The following is a 25,951-nucleotide window of genomic DNA, read 5'->3' as shown; positions in this document are numbered from 1 at the left end:
CTCAATTTTACTATCTCCATCTACTGGCAGGGAGGAACTATACCCAGCATCTGGACTGGCATAGAAAAGAGGAGAAAGAACATTAAAAGGTAAGCCTGCCATATGTTTTTATTTCCTCTGAACATGTACACTTTCTGTCACATAGTCTATTGTATGTTCTGCCTTGAGCACTACTGTTCACAGAATGAGAGTTTAGGGGTTTTAGTGCTCTTGACTGCTCCTCGAAATTAACAGATATAGACACCCATGCTTAACTTTCATCACAACAGTTTTTTACATTTGGGTTCTTCTGAGTTTCTATCTGATCATCCCAATAACTAAGTGCTGCCTTCTGGTCATTACATAAATGCATATAGTATATTCTCTCTGCATTGGACCCTCTGGTATGCTAAAGAGAATTTTATCTGGAAATAACTTAAGGTGTGAGGGTTTAGATAGAATATAAACATGTTTGCTTCTGGGGTTTACATTTTCACTCTGGTATTTCTTAGGATCTTTTGCCAGTCTTATTAGTATTTTCAGTTTTAAGCTTCCTAGTTAATTAAAAGGTCAGTCAGTCTTGGCAGTCTTGGCAAATCTTTATATAATTATTTTCTCTCTCTCTCTCTCTCTCTCTCTCTCTCTCTCTCTCTCTCTCTCTCTCTCTCTCTCTCTCTCTCTCGGTCTCTCTCTCTGTCTCTCTGTCTCTGTCTGTGTGTGTGTGTGTGTATGTTTTGGAATTGTACTGGCTTGCTGGTAAAAATGATTACATCATTGTAATGAAAATACAGTATACAATACATACTGCTAAAAATTTAGTTGCAATAAAATAAATAGCTGATGGTTTATGTTGTTTATAGGTGATCTATATAAGATTCCCATATGTACTTAAAATGTTAGAAATATTTGTTCTTAGGCTTATGTCATGCACAGATTTCTTTACAAAACTTTATCTCAACTGGAAATGTGACAGCCATTTGTCAAGCTAATTGCTACTGCTACATTTGATGCTACTAAATGAAGTGTGATTCAGAGAGTTTTCATAACCATTTTCCTCTCCTGTTCATCCACCCCCAGATTAGCTCACCACCTTTTCAATATCTCCTGGCAGTGTTCCATTTCTTCAAAAGAGATATAGATAAGTATATCAGAAATAAGAGTGGGTTGTTTTCAACTTTAAAAATAGACTGCAAGCACAAGAATTTACAAGGAAGTTTTCTGCTGAAACAGGTCTGTTCAAATCCTGGGAGATCATGAATACAGCTGGTCCATTTGTTGGTTGAGGAATTAGCCTAGTGTAAGCAGCAACAATATCACAAAGAGAGATCTCACATCTTCCAGCAGAATCTAACAGTGTCCAACTTGGCAGAAATAGTCACAAAGCCTTCTTGAGATTAGAAAGGAATTTCAATAGTGAAAAAGGAATGATCAATAAGTAGAATATCAGAGGAAAACCTCTCTTCACAGATGGACACTCTTGTGGACTTGCTAAAGTCAGACTCTTTGGAATAAAATTCTTCTGAACTCTAGTTTTTCTTTTCTCATCATTTTTAGACTCTAGTGTTTTGATCTTCGATTCAATTTGAAAATTATTGTTCCAGATATACCTGTTGCCAAGGAAACTAATAATATGTGGAGCCAAACTATAACTAGAATGAAGGAAACTTTTATATTTACACATATTTACTCTTCCTTCATAGTTCCTACTGGTGGTAAAACCTTGTATGCTGTGATTACATAGTTTGGTGAAATTGGGTACTTTATTGATATTAAAATCTATGTCTCTCAGGAGACCCAGTTTCCCATTGAATTATATAATTTTATTATTTTCTTATGGTCTTAGTTTCTCTCAATATCATCACATTTCCTCATCAAGTTAAGATGAACAAGAATTGCTGAGGTAGAGTAGGTACAGAGGCAGTGCTGTCCGCAGCAGAATCCTTAAGGTGTTCATGAGCACATTTGTGTAAATTCTGCCATAAAGGGCAGTCGTGTCTCAGTATAATATTTATTTCATTTTCCTGAAATCACTATGTATGATTACTGATGGAACAAAAACAAGGTCTCTGATGTCCAGCTATCAAGCCTACTTATAGAAAGATTAATACCTTTTTACTTATTGCCAAAACACAAAACATGTAAGGTGTACATCCTTGGATGTAAGTGATTAAATCTATTTGTCTCTGGTTAGTGTTCATAAGAAAGCCATGTGCTGCTAGATAAATAGATAGTTCAGTGGTAAGATTGATTGCTAGGTAAGCAGGGAGTCCTTTTTTATAATGTACAGCTTAACCTAAGAGAATTTAAATATTTCTAACTGCAAAAACTAATTCATTGATTGTTACTTGCTGTGACTATGATTTGAATGATAATTATCTCATTGTTATCTTCATTGATAAATCCTAAGCATTCTCCCATCAAAAGACCACAAAGGTTACATAAGTAACTGATTTTCATTTAGAAATGCCTAGGAAACATCAAATGGATGTTTAAAATTATATACAAGAAAGTTATAAAATTAGTATGTATTGGTTTTCAAAAAATATTTTTTATTAACATATTTTTCTAAAGTAAATCTATGCATTTATTTTGTCATAATTGCATTATTTAGTATAAGTATATTTTGATGAGTAATTTTCAGAAATACTGCATTTTAAAAAAGTATTTGAACATTGTGCATTGAAATATAATTAAACAAAAGGGTACATTTGATCATTTTTAAGATTAATTTTTTTTACATATTTTCACTTCTTCCTAGTATTCTCTTCTATGTTCTGCCTTTTTTTTTTTTTAGAAATGATAAGAAATTTTTATCCCAATTAATACGATAATCAGTCAAGATGACATTAGGATTCCCAGTGTTTATGAGTCAAATTGTAGTATAGCACATTTTATAATAAACTGAATACTAGAAATAAAATACACAGGTTATCAACTCCTTAATGGGAGGTGGTTTCTCAGACAAGTAAAAAAACAAAACAGATAAGTAATAAATAATATAGTACATCAAATAGAGAAGTTATATATAAAATATTCCTTACAAATATCTAAGGTTATATATTCTACTCCATAATCCTTGGTAGCACTTCTTTTTTTTTTTTGATTTTTTTTATTCGATATAATTTATTTACATTTCAAATGATTTCCCCTTTTCTGCCTTTTTTAATGGTATCTAAAACAAAGTTCAACTTAAAAGAATAAAACCAGCATAATCTAAACATCTTTTTTTAAGGCTCAGAGCTTGTTATTGGCATATGACATATGTACAGCTATAGTTATTGCCTAGTTCTTGTGTGCAATTGCTTTAATGTAATGATGTGTGTGTGTGTGTGTGTGCGCGCGCACACACACACGCACGCGCTGCTTGGCTCTCCATGCCCTACCATGCTAGATAAGATTATATCCAGCTTGTCTTCTGTAGTAACTCATTTTCTAGGTTTACCCCCATTGAATCAAACAAGTTTATCATTATCAGAGAATTAAAATACTATGGTAAAAAATTTCTATTTGACAAATCTCAAGATGAGAATAATTCTGTAAACATTATTTACTCAGTCTTTTGTGATGTAAGTGGGGTATTTTTCAAGAAAAAAAGAGACAATATGACAATAATTGCATCAGTGCAGCCTTGAGTCATTGTCTTCCTGGACACACCCAACCAGATGGCCCTCCCAAGTTTTAGATCAGTTATAAAATGTTTAGTTCAATTGTCTTAAAAGTAAAGGTCTTCTTATATAAGTAGCTGTAGACGTCAGAGGCAGAGTGAGCTTATTGTATGATATCAACTTGGATTTAGCAGTGTTATTCTATATTACGATGTATCTGCCCACTTTTGCACATTGGCTTTTTCCCTAGACTGGATTCCATTATAACTGAAGAGCCACCGTAGCTTCAGGATCTCACTGTTCCTCTCAAGTTGTCTCTTTCTCAAATACAGAGATGACATCATTGAATTCATTCTGAATGACCCAATAATGAGCTCTGGACAATGAAAGAATTCAATTATACTAATAATTTTCCATAATGCTTCTGGGCAGGACCAGAACAGCCCCTATTCCATACTTCTGCAATAACTGAAATGGAGGGAAGGCTCTCTGCATTTAATTTTCCTGCACTGTGCATGGGCACTTCCCAATTTCTGCTTTACTCCCTTTGCAAGAATCAGCCAGGATCCTAGTGTGTGCATTCTTATAATTTCTTTAGATTCAAGAGAATTTTTAACGTCTGTAAATGATGGTGTCATAACAGTAACATAATATCTGCTTTACCTAATCAACTCCTAAGCCATTGCCTAGAAGTGACAGCTAAAGTTCCACCAACTTGCTCTTGCAAAATGGGAAGTTTTGTATATATGACTAAATTTGCATTGTGTCTCAATCAACAACCTCCTGAGTAATGACATCGAGTAACTTGACTATTGGTTAACTTTTCCCTCAGTTTTTTTTTTCAATTAGAGTATTATGAATAGTGTTTATCATCCACTTAAATGTAGATATGAAATTATTTTTCTTTAAAAAAACATTTTAATTTTTAATGGCATGTGATTATTTCTAGTTAACAAAAAGGAAGCATCAAGTTAGTTTTCCAAAATACCAGAATTTTATCTTTGATTGATTCATATTATAGGGCTTAATGTATTAAATTTAAAAAAGTAAAATACTATAAGACTGTAGTGTGGCATTCCTAGAGGGTGTAACATTACTGAACATGTTTTATTTTTTAAAATAAGCTGTCATATTAAGAAAATGTCTAATCTCAATATTCACTGTTCTCTAATCGAGATCCTCAACTGGCACATGTATAGATTATGTAGATGAACTTCAGCTAAGATATCAAATACAAATAATGGAAATTAACTCAGAGTTTATATAACATACATGTCTGATCTTAACTGTGTTGAAAGAAGCATGACATGAATTATCTGTGTAACGTTGGGATTTTTGGGGGAATGATTTAAAGGCTGAAATAATCTATAGTGCTCCATACTTCTGCCATGTTCTGAGGCCCACATTTCTTTATAATGTCACTGTGTTAGAGCTAGTGACATCTATAAGACACAGATAAGACAACATTTATAGATTTCCATAAATTACCTGCTTCATGAAAGTAATAGTGTGGCAGAAAAGAAAAAAACATCACCAGAGTGTCAATTATACTCTGTTTGCAGGTCTAAATTAGCAGACAGTGTGAGACCATGAGCATACACTGAAAGGTGTAGAAAGGTGACACTCACACTGGGTTTGGGTTGCAGAATATTCCTTAGTTGTTCTGCATTGCATAATACTAAGATAGAGTTACTAGTTACCATGTTAAGAGGACTAAGCTCTGTTTAGTCTCTGATATCTCAGAGTTCATGAGTAGTTCTTTTGATTGTTTACTCCTTTTAGAGGGAGTAAACAAGAGCGAGTCAGCTAGAGCAAGTCCAAGAACCTTAATTGGGCATTTCTTAAATAATTATATAATTTTTTTGTGCACTAAATATAGTACTCCCTTCTTTCACTCAGTGAGTTGTTCTCCTCACTTGTAAACTGTGATAGACAGCACTAGCCTTGTTGATTATCTCTATCTTACTCCACTATGGTGTTAAAGACACAACAAATGGTAGGTTTTAGTAAAATAATGTGAACAGTAAAACTGAAGCTAGAACCTAGGGTTCCTGTCTCATGTGCTATCTTACACATTTATCCTTATTCAGAATGCAAGACATCAAGAGTGCTTGTGGGGCTCTTCTCCATGGATGGGATAGATAGGAAGTGTTGATTGTGCTGTGAAGTACAAGGTTGACTTTGAAGAATCCAATAAAGGAAACGTAGCATCATTCTGATTTTTCTAGAATAAAAAAAACGTTTGATCCTGGACTCAATGAGCATATGTAAATACACTTCCATGTTGTATGCCATAGGGTTTCCAGTATTCTTAAGATGAAACTTGTTAATTAGCTATGTAAATAAACCGTCTAGATGAAGGTAAGGACGGATAGTAGGGCAAAAAGGAAATATGAAAATACATCTTTAAAGACACAAGCAAACTAAAACACAAATGAGATTAGTGAGTTCATGAGCTTGTTAAATAAGGATTAGTAAGAGATGCTCTTGTTCATAACAAAATGATTTTTGAGCATTTAAAAATAACATGTACTTGGAATCAAGCACAATGCACATTTAACAGGCCATCTGTGATGCCTGCTAGCCTATGGTCCGTGTCATACTGCTGATAACTGGCTTGATTATGCCAGACAGACACAGAACATGTTAGAGTTCATAGATAAAGTCAGATTCTAGATTAAAGGCAAAACCTTAAATCCTACAGTTCTTTTTGCTAATATGATGGTAAAATATTAATTTATTAGAGCTGGTATGATGGCATACTCTTGTAATCCCAGCACTTAGAAGTATCTGTGGGACAAACAGACAAGAATGATTATCTCTTATCTGAGTTTCATATTATCAATAAATCATTCAAATGTTATCTTTATCAATAATACACATTGAAATGTTACAATTTTTGTTGATTTTATGATCTTCCAACTCTTTTATTCTCTGTCAAACATAGTAAATATGCCTTTAGAAGAGTCAGTAATATGTAATTCATGGAAAATAAGATGGGATTTCTTTGATTTTAATTTTAAACTAGTCAAATGGATAAAGAGCTTAGTTGCTTCTGTATATATGTAGCCAGTAGTTTTACAGTGCTTACGTTACTAATCTCTATTCTTTCTTCTCAGCCCTGACATTGACTCATTTTAGTTTGAGGGTTTTGTTTGTGTGTTTGTTTGTTTATTTGGTTGGTTGGTTGATTTTTGTTTTTTGAGATATGGTGCCTCTGGAATTTGCTCTGTAGACCAGGTTGGCCTCAAAAATTAGAGAACCACCTGCTTCTGTTTCCTGAGTTGGAATTAAAGGTATACAACACCACTGCCTGGCTTCATTTCAGATCATAATGCTGTTGCCATAAGAAAGTTTGGTCCAGATAATATGACATTAGCTATAAATGTGAATTCTAAAACCAAATGAACCAGTTCTTTTATGTAGTTTTTCCTTCTGTCTGAGACATACAAGATTTGCTATTTCATGCACAATACAAGATTTTAAATTGGTTGCTGAGTCATTTGACTATAACCATGTGTTTTCTTGGTAGTTTGGGTATGGTGGTCACTGGTTATAAGCAAATCAAATGTTTATTAAACTAGGCAGATTCTCTGTATAGTACTGCTTGCTTGCTTTCTGCTTACATTCCCAGCAAAGTTATATTTTTGGAATGATGGCTGTAAAACCCACAGAATTGTAGTGTAGAGTCTTCCTTTGGCAAAGTATAATGTAGTGCTTGCGGGTGTGGGCACCCTCTCTCTTTTTCTCTTTCTTTTCATTCTCTGATAATAGGTCTGGCTGCTTGAGATTTACACGAATCATTGATTGTCCCCTGCAAATTACATATGTTTAGTGGGACATCTCATTCTTCTCACGTTTTGATGTAAAATTTTGAAGCTGAACTTTTAACTTAAATGATAGTACAATCTTACAACCACAAACACGGAGTAGAATTTTTTGGTTTCAAATGATGTTTAATGAAATCATAAATTCTAAAGGTGAAAAAAATTAAATAGAAAGTTTAGTTACAAACTTTTGATAGGTTTGTGAAAATAGAGTTCTACTGTCTCAGTAGCCAGCAGTTTTGTTCTTGAGTCATGGGTCTCAACTTTACCAATGCTGTGACCCTCTTGTACAAGACCCTCATGTTGTGATGGTCTTAACCATAAAATTATTTTGTTGGTACTTCCTAATTGTAATTTGCTCTGGTTATGAATTGTAATGTAAATATTTGTGTTTCCTGATGGTCTTAGGCAACACCTGTGGATGGTTCATTTGATGGCCAAAGGGGTCATGACCCACATTTTAAGAACCACTAATTTATATATAAAAAGACTGCTATATTTATAAACCATCTATTTCATATAAGGTATTTTGAGATATGTAGAACATATATTAAATATTTAATTAATTATTTTATTCATTTACATTTCAAACGATATCCCTCTTTCTGGTTACCCCTCCACAACTCCCCAATCCTCGCTCCTCCATCTCCTCACTCTCCTTTGCCTCTATGAGGGTGTTCCTCCACCCACTCACCCACTCCTGCCTCAACCCCTCTAGCATGCACCTACACTGGGGCATAAAGGCTCCCTCCTCTCCCTCTGATGTCAGAAAAGTCCAGCCTCTGCTACATATGTATCTGGAGCCATGAATCCTCCATGTGTACTCTTTGGTTGGTGGTTTATTCTCTTGGGGCTCTGGGTGGTCTGGTTAGGTGATATCGTTCTTCCTATGGGGCTGTAATCTCCTTCAGCTCATTCAGTCACTGCCCTTACTCTTCCGTCCGAATCTCTGGGCTCAGCCTGATGGTTAGCATATGCAGCTGTATTGGTTAAGTACTGATAGAACCTCTCAGGGAACAGCAATATCAGGCTCCTGTCAGCAAGCATATCTTTGCATCAGCAGTAGTATAGGAGTTTGGTGATTGATGCGATAGACCCCCAGGTATGGTGGTCTCTGAATGGCCTTTCCTTTAGTCTCTGCTCCATTTTTTTTGTCCCTGAATTTCCTTTGGACAGGAACAACTCTGTGTTCAAAATTTTGAGATGGGTGGGTGGCCTCATCCATCAACTGGGGGCTGTGCATATAGTTTGAGAGATATATAAATATCTCGTTTTACAGATCCCAGCCAGAAAGCCTGGGGAATTATATTGTCTGGTACATTTTTCTTTCGGATTTTGTAGTGATAAACTTAGGCCCAGAGAGGGAATGCAAGCATCCTTATGTTTTGTTGTCTTTAGATGATCACGAGTTCTGTTACAAACCTTGCTTTGCTCGAATTGCACCTTGGAACAATGGTTCTCAGCCTTCCTAAGGCCGCAACCCTCATACAGTTCCTCATGTTCTGCTGCCTCCCAACTATGAAGTCATTTCCTTTGCTACTTCCTAACTGTGATTTTGCTACTGTTATGAATCGCAATGTAAATGTCTCATATGCAGAACATCTGACATACAAGCCCAAAGAGATCATGACCCACAGATTGAGAATCATTGCTTTGACTGGTTGTGTGAGTCTTGGATTCATTTAGCAATTCCAGCTGCTGTGAAATTCCAAGCTTATATTGGATCCAGCTTGATAGAAACTTGAGCAATAAGTTTTTAATGACATCACTTTGTTTGATCATTTTCTAAGGTACCAGGTACTACTAAAGCAGATAGAAAGCTTTGAATACTTATAGGGTTGTCTGCTGTTGACAATCTCATCCAATATGAGATATGCTGGTAACTGTGGGTTAAAAGTGGTGGCCCTCATCTGGCCAGGGCTAGGGCCACAAGATGAGGCAGATGTGCAGGGAGTTTGATTGAGTACCCCTCACACACACACCACTGTGGTGAGAATCCACAGGACCTGCCCCCCCTACTCTGGGGGTGGGAAATGGAAGTCTGGTGTCATTCGAGCCGAGCTTGTGTGTCCCTGGGCCTCAGGGAGGCCAAGGACGACAGGTTCTCAGTCTTGGACACTTCAAACACCTCTGGATGTTGTGGAAGAACTGAGAATAGGGTCGGCCAAGGGGTTGGATCTAGCCTGGGACTGAAGAGGAAAGAGTGAATGGAGGCCTCTGACTGGTTCCCGAGGGGGTGAGTTTCTTTGGCTTGTCCATTGGCTCCACTTGGCTTGGTGGTGACTGTGGCTGGAAGCAGAGAGTTTTCCCTGCTAGAAATTAGAAGCACCTCTTTAGAGGAAGACCATTGCTCCAGCACTGCGGAGAGGAGGCAGTCTATGGTTTTAAAGCATTTATTGTTGGCAGAGAGCTGTGATGAGTGAAAAGTAGAGGCTGGCCATGGCCACATGGAGAGACGGGGAAGGGAGAAGAGCCCAAGAGAACGAGAGATAAACAGTAAAGGTGAGGGTAAGGGTGAGGGTAAGGGTGAGGGTGAGGGTGAGGGTGAGGGTGAGGGTGAGGGTGAGGGTGAGGGTGAGAGTAAGAGTAACAGAGGAAGGAGGGGAAAACAGCCCCTTTTATAGTGGGGAGGAGTAATTGTGGGGAGGATCAAACCTGGCTGTGGGTGTGGAGTCCAAGCAGAATACCAGGAGTTTGTCCTAAGTGACTGATGGCCACAGAAGTATGGAGTTGGGGGGCTCTTGTCAGTAGCCTGGTGTCTGAAATTATGGCAAACTGACCTGTTCCTTCCAGAATTATCTGGTGGAGCTCCAGTGTTTAAACCTAGCTCAATCAGAACAGAGGCTGCCTTTCATGGTCCCACAGGTGACCTCTTCCTATATTGTTCCATTTTCGCTTATTTCGTTTCACATTTCTCTTTTTTAAGTTATTTCATATTTTCTCATAAATAAAATTAATGCAAATTGTGACAAAACTTCTAGGCAGTCATGCAATCATTTTATTATTTATGAAAGGAGTCATGATTTGTATTTTTTAAAGGTAATTTTACTATTGAGCTTGATGCCTCAAGCCTATTATCTCAACACTAGTAATATAGACCCGGGGACCCAGAAGTCTGTCCCTAGGTCTATAGTGAGTGTGGCAATAGGGCTACATTGGATCCTGTCTCAAAATAAAAATAACAGTGATAGAAAATTATAGAATTACAACAAACTCATTTAGAGTCCAAAATGTTGGTAATTTACATTTCAGTAACTAGACTTAGAAAGATTACTTTTCTATTTTCTTTCCAGTATAAAATACATAGTTTTGACAATATTTTTGATATATTTTGAAGAATGATCATTGATTTATATTATAGGAGACATTCTTTTTCTTTTTTTTTTTTTCTGAATGGCATTGTACTTTGCCATTTCACTTTTTTTTATTCGATATAATTTATTTACATTTCAAATGATTTCCCCTTTTCTAGCCCCCCCCCCACTCCCCGAAAGTCCTGTAAGCCCCCTTCTCTTCCCCTGTCCTCCCTCCCACCCCTTCCCAGTTCCCCATTCTGGTTTTGCCAAATACTGTTTCACTGAGTCTTTCCAGAACCAGGGACCACTCCTGCTTTCTTCTTGTATCTCATTTGATGTGTGGATTATGTTTTGGGTATTCCAGTTTTCTAGGTTAATAACCACTTATTAGTGAGTGCATACCATGATTCACCTTTTGAGTCTGGGTTACCTCACTTAGTATGATGTTCTCTAGCTCCATCCATTTGCCTAAGAATTTCATGAATTCATTGTTTCTAATGGCTGAATAGTACTCCATTGTGTAGATATACCACATTTTTTGCATCCACTCTTCTGTTGAGGGATACCTGGGTTCTTTCCAGCATCTGGCAATTATAAATAGGGCTGCTATGAACATAGTAGAGCATGTATCCTTATTACATGGTGGGGAATCCTCTGGGTATATGCCCAGGAGTGGTATAGCAGGATCTTCTGGAAGTGAGGTGCCCAGTTTTCGGAGGAACCGCCAGACTGATTTCCAGAGTGGTTGTACCAATTTGCAACCCCACCAGCAGTGGAGAAGTGTTCCCCTTTCTCCACACCCTCTCCAACACCTGCTGTCTCCTGAATTTTTAATCTTAGCCATTCTGACTGGTGTAAGATGAAATCTTAGGGTTGTTTTGATTTGCATTTCCCTAATGACTAATGAAGTTGAGCATTTTTTAAGATGCTTCTATAGGAGACATTCTTGGCTTCAACACCTGCAGTGAAATGTAGCCACTTGTTTTGAAGCCTGTAATTTTGGAAATATCTATCTGTCCTAACAGTATGTCTGTGTCTCTGATTTAGGAGTGCAAGATCCCCGGCATGAGAGAGTTGTCACTATATCTGGTAATGGGAGCATCCACAGCCCGAAGTTTCCTCATACCTATCCAAGAAATACGGTGCTGGTATGGAGATTAGTTGCAGTAGATGAAAATGTGCGGATCCAGCTGACATTTGATGAGAGATTTGGGCTGGAAGACCCAGAAGATGATCTATGCAAGTGAGTGACACATGTGGAGTTCTAGCAGAGTGTAACGTTGCTGTTCTCAAGTTGCTTCTGTGATATGCGTTCAACTGGAGACTAAGTTTACAAGCATGCTCAACTCTTATTTCACCTAATGTCTTCTTTTAAAAAAAATTAGAAGACTCATACACACACATACTCAGTGATTACTTTTTATCTATCCCTAGCTATACAATTCAAAGAAAACTTTGGTTTCCAGTTTATCTGAGTGTTTCTGCATGGAATAGGAAAGAGAGAAGAAAAGCTATGTAAAGGATTGTGGCTATACCAAATATCCTGAATCGCCGTTGACATTTATCTTATATTTGAGCTTCTTGAAAGCTCAAATATAAGATAAATGTCTTATATTTGAATATATATATATATATATTGAACTAAAAACAGTATTTAAAGAGAACTGGGGAGATAGCTCAGTGGGAAAAGTTTCCATGCTACACAAGGATCTGATTTCAGATCTCTAGCAGCTGTGTAGTTTCTGTATAATCTCAAGGTAGAGTGAACTCTTTGGCCAGTTTATATATCTGAACTGGTGAGATCTAATCAAAGAGATCCTTTGGTGGAGAATGTTAAGGTGGAGAAGCAGTTGTGCAAGAGAACCCTTATCAAATTTTGGCCTCCACAGACTTGCACACAAATGTTCACTCATAAGTCACTTACACATACTTTTAACACATGCATACACACACACACACACACATTTGTGTTTGCGTGTTTTTGTGTTTAAAGGTTTACATTATGTAAATGATACATTGATACATAATTGCATGTATGCAGAACTAAGAAACCTGAGTTTCATTAGGAGGAAGGCATACAGTTTAGAGAGCAGGATTTGACATCTAGTATGAGTGCAAGGTAGGGATACACCATGATTCCCTTTAGCATTCAAGATCCAGTTAGCTGATGTATTTCAGCCACAGATGATCTACTGTAATTTGGACCAATATTAGTCTTTCAGTGCCATGTGAATATGTTTGTGAAGGCTTGGTGGCATTAAGAATTTTCACTTCAGTGCCACTCGTGCAACATTCAAATTATTTGACTTGATTGTCTTTGCTGTGTCTTCTTTGGCAAAATGCAAGTTGAAAGAGAAATTTCTTTTTGCCCTACATGAGATAAATATTTCAGGACGCAGGAAATATGTTTAGCTTTAGCATCTGTATCCTTTCAACCCATTTCTTCTCTCTGTGACTGTGGTTTACATTGTGTTTTCCTTCCTGTGTTTAATGTCAACCAGCAGAAATAGGAGGTATCCCAACATGTCTGGGATTTAGCACTCTTTTATACAGAGCATCATGTAGGTGAGAGAAATCAGCAAGGTGCCTGGAAGCTGATGCAAATTATGTAGTTAAAACTAATGCTTCTTGTTTCTTATTTAGATGATTTAGCTATAAATAAGAATTCTAAATTTTCTGAAACATATAATGAGTCTGGGGTTTACTCAAGTGAGTAGAAAACAAATAACTTAGATTACTAGAGGGAGGCCCTATGGATCTCTGCATAACTGATGGATATAGTATAGAAGAGGGCAAAGTATGTGTGTATATTGCCTAAGTACACACACACACACACACACACACACACACACACACACACACGTTAATGATTAGAATATAGCTATCATCTTACCTACCACAAGCAAAGCAAGATGTGATTTTATCTGGCATGGAGGTCGACTGTAAGAAACCACCCTTTCTGTGGCTTTGATGTCCCTCCTTGATTGCAATGTCTTGTTCCTGAGCGACACCCACTGCCCACAGTCAACCTTTCCTGTTTGTTCTACTTTAGTAAATCTTTGCGATAGCTGTCATTTTTTCCTTTTACACCATTGAAAACAATCTTTTCATCATGCCTAAGAGTGGTCAGAAAGTGGACCTAACACATTACATTCACAATTTGGCTAAATAGAATTAAATTACTTTTATAACTGACCATTTTAAGCATCTATAACTGATAAACAGAGATTTCTGTTTAATATTATACTTACTGTTATATTTTTGATAATATAACAAGTATGAAATAGTATGTGGTCAGTAACTTGAAATTTTTTTTCTAATGAATTTCAATTCTGATGAGACTGAGTTATTTTCATATCCAGTAATCGCCACTCTTGCTTCCTATTTTTTGAGGTGCCTACACATGCCTCTGGTCTAATTTTCCTTTTTCTGTTCAGCTATTCAAATCTTGTGTCTCATATTTAAGGCTTGCTGGCATGTATTTCTGTGATTGTGCAGGTTTTCCCCAGGGCATGTAATAGCATGCTGTCCTCACTGACTAAAGAATCATTCTCACCACAGGTGTGCAAAGCCAGATAGCTTTCATAGCAGTAGGCTTGTGCTAAGGATCCCTACACTGGACTGCTTGGTTCTTTTGGTCAGCATTATCTGTTTTACTGTATGGTTTTGTGTTAGTTACATTTTTATAGTAAACAGTTCTGTTAGGGATGTCTTGTCTTGCCTCCTTTGGGACCATCTTGGTTACTTTAATTTTCAATATATATATATGTTCCAATAGAGTCTTTTAAAAATTATATTACTAGAGTGTATTCCTCAGTGTTTTTTTAGAAGAAGAGAACTTATAGAATGAATAGATAGACTGATGCTAGACAAATGGACATACAACAGACAGATAGATGAGAGAGAGAGAGAGAGAGAGAGAGAGAGAAGTAGGCAGGCAAACAGATACTGGTAAATCAATGACTGTCTAGCAACAGAAAATTCAAGAATAAAATATTTGTTTCTATTTTACCTGGATATCTTAGCTAGCATAAGCTCTATAACAGTAAAGAAATGGATATGTCAGCAGGAATGATGGGAACCAGGTGAGGAAAACAAACTTCCTTGCTACCTGACAATGTGGTCCATATTAAATGTGTATCTTCCCACCTCAAAAGATCCAGACTAAAAATGGCTCTTCACACTTTAAATGATTTAGTTTGAAAGAAAAAAAAAATCCCTCACCTATGGACCCAGCCCCCGAGGATTTGGTTAATACCAGATGTAGTCAGATAACAAGATGGAAGAACCATATATCACTTAGGCACTAGGCCCAGCACCTCTCACAGGCTAGACAATTACTCCACAACTGTACTTCAACACAGAACTCTGTTCTTTTTTAAATTGGATATTTTCTTTATTTACATTTCAAATGCCCCTTTCCCAATCCCCCCCCCTCACCTTCCTGGAAACTTCCTATCCCATCCTCCCTCCCCCTGCTTCTATGAGTGTGCTCCTTCACCCACCCCACTCCCACCTCCCTGCCCTGGATTCCCCTACACTGGGACATCTATTGAGCCTTCATAGGATGAAGGACCTCTCCTCCCATATGTCTGACAAGGCCATCCTCTGCTACACATGCAGCTGAAGCCACGTATAATCCTTGGTTGATGACTTAGTCCCTGGGAGCTCTGGGAGATCTGGTTGGTTGATTTTGTTGTTCTTCCAATGAGGTTGTAAACCCCTTCAGTTCCTTTAGTCCTTTAGTTCTCTAACTCCTCCATTGGGGACCTCTCGCTCAGTCCAATGGTTGGCTGCAAGCATCTACCTCTGTATTTGTAAGGCTCTGACAGGGCCTATCAGGAGACAGTCATATCAGGCTCCTTTTAGCAAGCATTTCTTGGCATCCACAATGATATTAGGATTTGGTGACTGTATATAGGATGCATCCCCAGGTGGGACAGTCTCTGGATGACGTTTCCTTCAGTCTCTCCTCTACTTTATTTCCATACTTGCTCGTGTGAGTACTTTGTTCTCCTCAGAAGAACTGAAGCACCCACATATTGGTCTTCCTTCTTCCTGAGCTTCATGCAGGGTGAGAAAGAAATTAGGGAGAAAACACCCTTTACAATAGTCACAAATAATATTACATACCTTGGTATGACTCAAACCAAGCAAGTAAAAGATATGTATGACAAGGACTTCAAGCCTCTGAAGAAAGAAATCGAAGAACATCTGAGAAGATGGAAGGATTTCCTATGTTCATAGATTGGCAGGATTAATATAGTAAAAATGGCCATCTTGCCGAAAGCAATCTACAGATTCAATGCAATCCCCACTAAAATTCCATATCAATTATTCATAGAGTTAGAAAGCAATATGCAAATTCATTTGGAATAGTGAAAATCCCAGGATAATGAAAACTATTCTCAACAATAAAAGAACTTCTAGAGGAATCACCATCCCTGACCTCAAGGTGTAATACAGAGCAATGATGATAAAAAACTGTCTGGTATTGGTACAGAGATAGGCAGGAAGATCAATGGAATAGAATTGAAGACCCAGAAATAGACCCACAGTCCTATTATTATTTGACAAAGTAGCTAAAACCATCCAGCGAAAAAAAGGCCGCAGAACTCTTTTTATTTGGAGACAGAATTAGGGAAAGTTACCCAGACTGTCTTTGAGCAGTGTAGCTCTAACAATAGTTGACCTGTGACCTTCCTGCCTCAGTCTCTTGAGTGGTTGCAATTACAGGCTGATGTGGCAAACTTTGTTTCCTTCTAATATATTCTTTGGAAATAGTTTGTGAATTTTCCTTTCAAGCTATTAACATTTTTAGCTCATTTACCTAAAATTTCTAGAAAGTTTTGACTAACACTGACATTGTAATCCTGGAGAATCTTGACTTTAGGAAGTTGACCATGGTTCTGTGGCTATTGGGATCCATTCATGTCCATAAATTGTAAAACTTTTCTTCATAAAAGGGTTATGTGTACATACACATGCCCATTTATACATGTCTGTGTACATAAGTGTATAATTTAGGTTTATTCTTAGATTTCTTTTTATTTTGTATTCTTGTGGATTTGAATAGATATTTTTCTATTGCTATGTGACCCACGCTGTCCTCAAAAACTATGGTACTCTCCAAACCTCAGCCTCCCAGCTACGGTGATTAGTCGTGTTCCTGTTTCATTTTGATATTTTCTATAGATTGGATTTCCATTACAAAATTAAACCTTCTAGTTATATGTTGTGGTTACATAGCAATGAAATCATTTTTTTTTGTGTTAGTCTATTTTCTGGCTAACTTGTTTTCTTATTTATTTCATAATTGTTCTGGAGGTTAATTTGAACATATACAAAATGCCATATACTTTTTTAATTAAATGTTTTCTCTTTTATTGTTCTATTTTTTTCTGCTGGCCCTCAGGGCTTCTGTCCTTTCCTCCCACCCAATACGAGATGAGATAATGTTCCCCTCTTCCCCAAGCCCTAGTCTCCTTTCCCACCCAGGTCCCTCCCTCCCTCCCAGCTTGTGATTGCTTTCTTCTCCCTCCCAAGTGAGATTAAGGTGTCCTCTCTTAGATCCCTCAGCTTGTTGACATTTTTTGAGTTTTACGGACTGTATCGTGGGTATTCTGAATTTATTTATTTATTCTAATATCCACTTATTAGTGAGTACAGACCATGCATTTCCATTTGGGTCAGAGTTACCTCTCTCAGGATGATATTTTCTAGTTCTATCCATTTGCCTGCAAAACTCAGGATGCCCTCATTCTTAGTAGCTGAGTAGTATTCCATTTTGTAAATGAACCACATTTTCTATAGCCATTCATTTGTCATGGGATATCTGGGTTGTTTCCAGCTTCTGCTATGAACATAGTGGAACATGTTCTCCTCTGGCATGGTGAGGCATCTTTTGGATATATTCCCAAGAGTGGTATAGCTGGGTCTTCAGGTAGATCTATTTTCAGTATTCTGAGGAAGCTCCAGATTGATTTCCAGAGTGGTTGTACCAGTTTGTAATCCCACCAGCAATAGAGGAGTGGTCCTCTTTCTCCACATCCTTGCTAGCATGTGTTGTCACCTGAGGTTTCGATCTTAGCCATTCTGATTGGTATAAGGTAGAATCTCAGGGTTGTTTTGATTCGCATTTCTCTGATCACTAAGGAATTTGAACATTTTTTTAAAATTTTTTAAATTTTTGTTGAATATAATCTTCATTAACATTTCAAATGTTAAAACCTTTCCTCTTTTCCCTCATCACTGACAACCTCCAACCCCTCCTCCCACCCCCTGCCTCCAAGTATACGCCCCTCCACTGAACCCACTCCCACCTCCCCACCACAGTTTCTTTAAGTGCTTCTTAGCCATTCAAGATTCCTCTGTTGTGAATTCTCAGTTTAGTTCTATATCCCGTCTTTTTTATTGGGTTCTTTGGCTTTTTGGTGGTGTTTCTTGAGTTCTTTATATGTTTTGGATATTAACCCTCTATTGGATGTGGGTAAGTGAAGATTTTTTCCCAATCTGTAGTTTGCAGAATTGTATTATTGACTATGTCCTTTGCCTTACAGAAGCTTTCCAGTTTCATGAGGTCCCATTTATCAATTCTTGATCTTAGAGCATGATCCACTAGAGTTCTGTTTAGGAAATTTTCCCCTATTCCAATGAGTTTAAGGCTCTTTCTTACTTTCTCTTCTGTTAGTCTGAGTGTATCTGGTTTTATGTTGAGATTATTGATCTACTTGGACTTGAGTTTTGTGCCAAGTGATAACTATCAGTCTATTTTCATTTATTTACATACAGACAGCCAGTTAGACCAGCACTATTTATTGAAGATACTTTCTTTTATCCATTGTAATGGCTTCTTTGTCAAAGATCAAGTGTATATAGGTGTGTGGTTTTATTTCTGGGTCTTCAATTCTATCCCATTGATCAACCTGCCTGTCTTTGTACCAATACCATGCAGTTTTTAATCACTATTGCTCTATAGTAGAGCTTGAGGTCACAGATGGTGTTTCCCCCAGCTGTTCTTTTATTGTTAAGTATTGTTTTCACTATTCTATATTTTTTGCCTTTCCAGATGAATTTGAGAATTGCTTTTTCCATGTACTTCAACAATTCTACTGGGATTTTGATGGGAATTGCATTGAATCTGCAGATTGCCTTTGGTAGTATGGCCATTTTTACTATGTTAATTCTGCCAATTCATGATCATGGGAGATCTCTCCATTTTCTTAGATCTTCTTCAAATTCTTTTGTGAGAAACTTGAAGTTCTTGTCATATAGATCTTTCATGGGATAACTTGGTTATAGTTATCCGAAGATATTTTATATTATTTGTGCCTATTGTGAAAGGACTTGCTTACCTAATTTCTTTCTCAGTCTTTTTATCATGTAAAACAAGTATAAAGCTGCAAATTATCTCCTTCAGTTGTCTTATTGCATACTATTTTCAATAAGTATGCAGAAAATAGATATCCTTGTTCTGTTCCTGATTTTAGTAGAAATACTTTGATTTTCCAGTTTTGGTTTATGTTGGCTCTAGGTTTATTATACATTGCCTTTGTTACAGTGAAGTATGTTCCATATATCCCTAGTCACTCAAGAAGAAAGTTTTATTATGAAGAGATGTTGAATTTTGTCAAAGACTTTTTTCTGAATCTAAATAGATACTCATGTACTCCCCATCTCTTTGTGTGATAGATCACATCTATTAATTTATGTTGAGGCAGCCATGCATTTATGGCATGAAGCCAACTTACACATTATGGATGATCTTTCAGATGTGTGCTTAAATTTGGTTTATAGATATCTTGCTGAGAATTTTTTTTAATCTATGTTCATAAGGGCTATTAGTCTATTCCTTACTTTTTTGTTTGAGTCTTTGGTTTTAGTATCAAGGCAATACCAGCTTTGTAAAAAGAATTGAAAGTTTTCTTTTAGTTTCTGTTTTTGCAGAATAATTTGAAGAGTATTGGTTTCAATTATTTTTGGAAGTCAATAGAATCCTGTTCTGAGTCTGTCTGGTCCTGGGGTTTTTGGTGGCCAGAGGGAGGGCATTGGTTATTATTTACATTTCACTAGGGATTAAGAATCTGATTGAATTGTTTACTTCTTTTTATTTCCATTTCGCATATATAAAAAGTCATCTGTTTCCTTCAGATTTTCATATGCAGATGTTTTGAAAAATAAAAAAATGTGTCCTTAAAAAAAAAAGGAAGACTACTGATTTATTTGAGTTAATGTTATATCCAGTCACTTTGCTGACGTTTATCTGCTGCAGAAGTTCTCAGGTAGAACTTTTGTTGTCACTTATGTATACTTATCATATCATCTGTGAATAGTGATACCGTTATTTCTTCTTTGCCAATCTGTATCCCTTTGATCTCTTTTTGTTGTCTTATTGTTCTAGGTAGCACTTTAAGTACTATATTGAATGGATATTGGAAGAGTGGAATCCTTGTCTTGTCCCTGATTTTAGTGGGAATGCTTCAAGTATCTCTCTATTTAATTTGATATTGGTTGTTGGTTTGCAGTAAATAGCTTCTATGTTTAGGTATGGGCCTTGAATTCCTGATCTCTCCAATTCTATTAACATCATCTTTTAAAAGTATTTTGTCAAATGTTTTTTTTTTCTGCATGTAAGTATTTTTGCTTTGATATTCATAAGCAAGATTGGTCTGAATTTCTTTTTGGTTGGGTCCTTGTGTTGTTTACATATCAGAGTAATTGTGGTTTCATTGAATGAATTAGGTAGTGTTTCTTCTGTTTCTATTTTATGGAACAGTTTGAGGAATAATGGTATCAGGTATTCTTTTTTGTCTGATTTTCCACCTTCCATGGTGTGGGCTTTGCACTTAGCTGTTCTGTCTCCCAGCATCCTCCATCTCTAACTGTTCTTATGTCCTTGCCTTTCATAGCCTGCATTTTCTGAAGAAACCTCTCCAGGCACTTTGAAGAGGTTGGCTCAATTCTATCATGATTATACGGGGACTGGGGTCTTGAGAATAATTATGAAGTTATAAGTGCTTGTCATACCAAGAAGCCACTGCTAGCCAAGTCACCTATTATTGACTTTTAAGAGGTTACACTTGATCACATAAGTTTTCAACTCGGATTCTTCTCTAGGAAAATAATGTATTTCTTTTTCATGTCCTATTATTTGGAGTTAAGTAAGCAAGTTCCACCTCTTCTTAAGAAATGAGTAAGATTTGCTCCCTAGAGGAGGTGTGTGTGTGTGTGTGTGTGTGTGTGTGTGTGTGTATCGACATGTGCTCATGCACCAATATATTTATATACTTTGAGTATGTATATAAGCATATCTACTTGATTGTATAATAGTATAATAGTTGAAATCTTAAGTAAAGATGTTCTTTTCTTATGTCTGTTAAAATAATATTAGTTAAGCTCAGAAATATGACATTGTCTACTTTCATTGTCATTTTATTTTTACTTTAAGATATACAATTCCTAATATAAAAGACTCTTCTTAAGTTATTATTTGCCTTCATTCTTTCTGTCTTTCTATGCGTATGCATGGAAGAGTTTTTGTCTATGTGCACTGGTCACTAGTGTTTTATGAATATTTAATTATATTCTATTTTTATGTTTCATTATTTATGCTGTCTTTTCATTCTATTTTTTCCTTTTAATTAAAAAAGTATGTACCAAAATCTTTTTAATTACTATCTTTAAAATACCTTTTGATTAAACAATATATAAAAGTAGATGTCTTAGTAAGGGTTTCTTTCTATTTCTGCACAAACATCACAAACAAGCAAGTTGGGGAGGAAAGAGTTTATGCAGCTTACACTTTTATATTGCTGTTTATCACTAAAGGAAGTCAGGCCTGGAATTCAAGCAGGAATCAGGAGCTGATGCAGAGGCCATGGAGGGATGTTACTTCCTGGCTTTCTCAGCTTGCTTTCTTACAGAAACCAGGATTACCAGTCCAGGGATGGCACCACTCCACAACGGACTAGGCCCTCCCCCTTTTAACACTAATTGAGAAAATGCCTTTCAGCTGGATCTTATGGAGCCATTTCCTCAAGAGAGGATCCTTTCTCTGTGATAACTCCATCTGTGTCAATTTGACACACAAAACCAGCCAGAACAGTAAACTATATATTTTTTTCCTTCTGCAATTCAAAGCATTCTTCTGGAATAACCATTTCCTTTATATGAGAAATTGTGTCTAATGTCCCTTGAGACTGAATAAGGCAGCAGGAAGATCCATGACTTCCTACAGAACAGTTTATTGGGAACTTGTTGGTTCCTGACTCCAGAACATCAGTTGAATCTCTATGACTTGGGGTAGAAAGAAGGTCATGGATAGGGCAAAAGCCGCCTTAGTTAGAATATTTCTGGCTTATCTGAAGCTCACATCAAAGGTTGCATGCAAATTCTTGGGAGTCCATGGTACTAGAATCCTGTTGCAATGTTGTATCCTGTGCTCTAAAGGCTTGTTTAATTTTAGATACCAGGGAATTGCCAGAAAAACCAAGAAAGGTTACACAGCAGTAGGCAGTCATGGCTCCTATAATTCTAGATGGCTGGTCATGTAAAAATGAGTGCCTACAATGATGGTTTTCCCTTCTTGCTCTCAGGTGTCACATAAGTAAACTGCCTCTGACAAAGTACAGCTGAGTTGTTTAATGTGGTGATTGAGAACACCATTTTACAGCTTTGCTAGAGTTTAGGAGGAAGTTGTGCTAAACCAAGTTGTATGCACTTGAATTAGGTTTCAAATGGTTCTTTCATTGTGGAGATATGGATGTGGGAATTGGATTTGTCCTGGGTTCAGTTGCTGTGGTATCATACCCTGCCAGAACAACTTTATGAAGAAAGGGTTTATTTGGCTTACAACTTCAGGTTACAGCCCATCATTTTTGGTATGCCAAGATAGCGACTTAAAACATGTCATTTCCCCTGTGAAAAGCAGAGACAGAAATAAACACATGCCTTTTAGTGTTCTGCTAACTGGCTATACTTACACATTATCCAGGATTCTCTGCCCTGATAATGGTTGTAACACACCAGGCTAGGTTTTCTCATATCAATTAAGATTTTCTAATCAAGTCCTGTCTCTAACAGATATGAACTCAGGCTCAGACCTTCCAGACAGCCCCTCACTGATACTAGCTTCTTTCTAGACCATGTCAAGTTGACAATTAAAACTCAATATTGCAGTTACATAAGGACCATGTAGCAGCATTGAATTGGTGACATAACAGGCTAGCTCTGAGATTTTGTAAATGTCAGCTACTGCAGCTTTATAGGAAAAAAATAGGCAAGTTCCTAGGATAAACAATAACTTTGCCTGGGTACAAGGAGCGTCTCTGGCTTCTATGGAAGGCAGCACTGCGGTACTAGTGTGAGGATATACACAGTGAGGAGGACTGGAGTAGTGGCTTCACTCAGTACTGTATGAAGCCAGTGGGGTAGGACTGGGAGGGGATGTATATATACAAACACACACACACACACACACACACACACACACATACATATGTGTGTGTGTGTGTGTATGATAACTCCATACATATACATATACACATACGCATATGCATAAGCATACGCATATGCATACGCATACACATACATATACTTCACTAATTTACAATCTCAAAAGCTGTCCCCTTTTGGTCCACCTCCCAGAATCCCTTTCCAATCCCCCTTCACGTCTCCTCTGAGAGAATGGAACCCCCCCCCATGCTAAGTATTCCCCCACCCTGGCAAATTAAGTCTCTGTAGGGTTAGAGGCATCCTCTCCCACTGAGATTTGATAAAGCAGCCCTATTGGGGAACTGATTCCACAGTCAGGCAACAGACTTAGGGACAGCTCCTCCCTCCCTGGAACCAGTTGTTGATGGTCCCACATGTAGACTGAGCTGCAGGTCTGCTACACATTTTCTGGGGGCTTTGAACCAACCTGTGTATGCTGTTTGGTTGGTCTCAGTCTATAAGAAGTCCCTGGGGTCCAGGTTAATTGCCTCTGTTGGTCTTCCTGTGGAGTTCCTATTCCCTACAATGCTTTCAATCCTTTCCTCAACTCTTCCATAAAAGTACCCAACCTCCCTTGAGTGTTTGGCTGTGGGTATCTACATCTGTTTCAGTCAGCCGCCCCATAGAAACTCTTAGAGGACAGTTATGCTAGGCTCCTGTCTGCAGATATACCAAAGTATCATTACCAGTGCCAGGGACTGGTGCTTGCCCATGGGGATGGGTCTCAATTTGGGGCCAGTTATTGGTTGTCCATTCCTTCAGTGTCTGTTCCATCTTTGTCCCTGTGTTTCTTTTAGACACGACAAATTTTTGCTCAAATGTTTAATGGGTGGTTTGGTGTACTTATCTCTGCATTGAGGGTCCTGCCTGGCCCCAAGAGGTGGGCACTTCAGGTTCCATATCCTCACTGTTAGGTATTTCAGCTACGGTCACCCTCAATGACTTCTGGCAGAGGGTACTTATAAGTACATATATATGAATCTTTCTGCATTCCTGTAAACAGGAGATATTTTGTTTTTCATTTTCTCTCTTTTCATCTCTTTCTGTCTTTTTGCCTCTCTGTTATCTATCTGTCTATCTATCTATCTATCTATCTATCTATCCATCACTCTTTCCCTCCCTTGCTCCCTCCCCCATCTATCTATCTATCTATCTATCTATCTATCTATCTATCTATCTATCTATCTACCTACCTATCTATCTATCTATCTATCTATCTATCTATCTATCATCTATCTATCATCTATCTGAAGAGATGGGCTGATATGGAGAAAATGAGTACATTGATCGCCTGCTCTACACTCATATTTAATGTGTCATTTACTGACCCTGCTCCTCCATTGCCTTTGATGTTACAGAGATGTGATGTAATTCTCTGGGGAAGATTATAGTAGAAAGCTCTTTTGGGTATTTTTGTTTGTTTGTTTGTTTTAATGTTTCTTTTTTTTCTAGTATAAATCCCCTCATGGCCCATACATTTCTTAAAACAGGATGATAACAGACAGCCTCTGAAAAGGGATTTGTGAAACACCAATCTGAATGAAAATACTGCCTTCTTACTGCACATTTCTTTTTAAAGTAGGAATATTTGTACCAACCCACATCAGTTGTGAAGAGAAGATAATGGATTATGAAAATAATAAATTTGCTAAATTAAGCAGATTTTTTTAATATTTAGAAGTTAATATGATCAAAATGTGTAGACTTTCTCTAAAACGAACCATTTCTTTTAGACATTTGTTTGTCTTCCTCCTGTTTATAGTAGAGTTAATGTGTCCTTATTATTTACTCAGTTATTTATTCCCACATTCAACAAATATTTATTGAGCACTGTGTTGGGTAATATAATGTCAGCAGTGAGAAGGAGATGACTATGCATTCGCATAGTCCACAGTCTGGGTAAAGACTAGATAAAATGCTACCCACTCTAGTGCATAGACAGAGCAGTTGTTACTTATGAGTTGAGTTTATACTGCTTTTCTGTCCATTTTCTAAATCAGACCATATTGGGTATTTGTGCTGAAAACTAAATAAATATTATTTATACATAAATGGTTAGACTAAACTTGCCATGCAGACCTCAAATCTCACATATCCATTTTCCCTCTGTCATGCCACTTCTTTATTTGAGAGTACCATTGATTTAGTAGCTTAAGATTAGCTTTATCAGCTTAATAATACCTTTGCAAGTTGTGCAGTATAAAAATTTTAAGACACCATCACCTTATTAAGCTTTTAAATCAATAAAAACTTGCCTTAGTTGGTGGCCATAGAACATTAATAAAGAAATGTTGTTTATGTGACTGATAATGATCACAGAGACATTTAAGTGTACCATAAGGACTTCCCAAGTGAAATGTTTCCTTAAAAGGACTGATAGAATAGATGCTATAACAATTAATAGTTTGTATTTGGTTTAAAAATCATTTTTGATCCTGCAGAAAGCCAAAGCTATATCATGTAACCTTTTAGATATCCAATGCACAGCTTCTCTTCGACCTGAGGCAAGATTAAGTCTCTGAGAGTTGTACTGTAACTCATTACTGACAGTTTTTATGTTCCTGCACACAAAAGACAGATGAAGCAGGCAAAGCAGTGCTTCTGGAGGTGTGCTGTGGACACCCTGCTCGAAGACGAAATGGTTGCTGTGCTGGGCCCTAGATGCACTGAGAACTCGGTGACTGGCTTGTCCCCACAGAGACAGCCAGAATGGCCTGATGCATTACTGACCTCTCTGGATTTTGTCTTAGGA

At 37.3% G+C, this 25,951-nt stretch overlaps 1 protein-coding gene across 1 annotated transcript in view; it reads left to right on the top strand.

Annotated features, from left to right (window-relative positions):
- Pdgfc (platelet derived growth factor C) overlaps nucleotides 1–25,951 on the top strand; it is a 177,690-nt gene that overhangs the window by 86,822 nt on the left and 64,917 nt on the right. The window contains exon 2 of the mRNA XM_052180306.1: nucleotides 11,755–11,950. Coding sequence (XP_052036266.1) covers nucleotides 11,755–11,950 — 196 coding nt within the window. The remainder of the gene's footprint in view (nucleotides 1–11,754; nucleotides 11,951–25,951) is intronic.

This window comes from Apodemus sylvaticus, chromosome 4, assembly GCF_947179515.1.
Source record: "Apodemus sylvaticus chromosome 4, mApoSyl1.1, whole genome shotgun sequence".
NCBI classification, from domain to species: domain Eukaryota; kingdom Metazoa; phylum Chordata; class Mammalia; order Rodentia; family Muridae; genus Apodemus; species Apodemus sylvaticus.
Note: the sequence above shows the minus strand (reverse complement) of the source record. Positions and strands in the feature narration are given on the sequence as shown.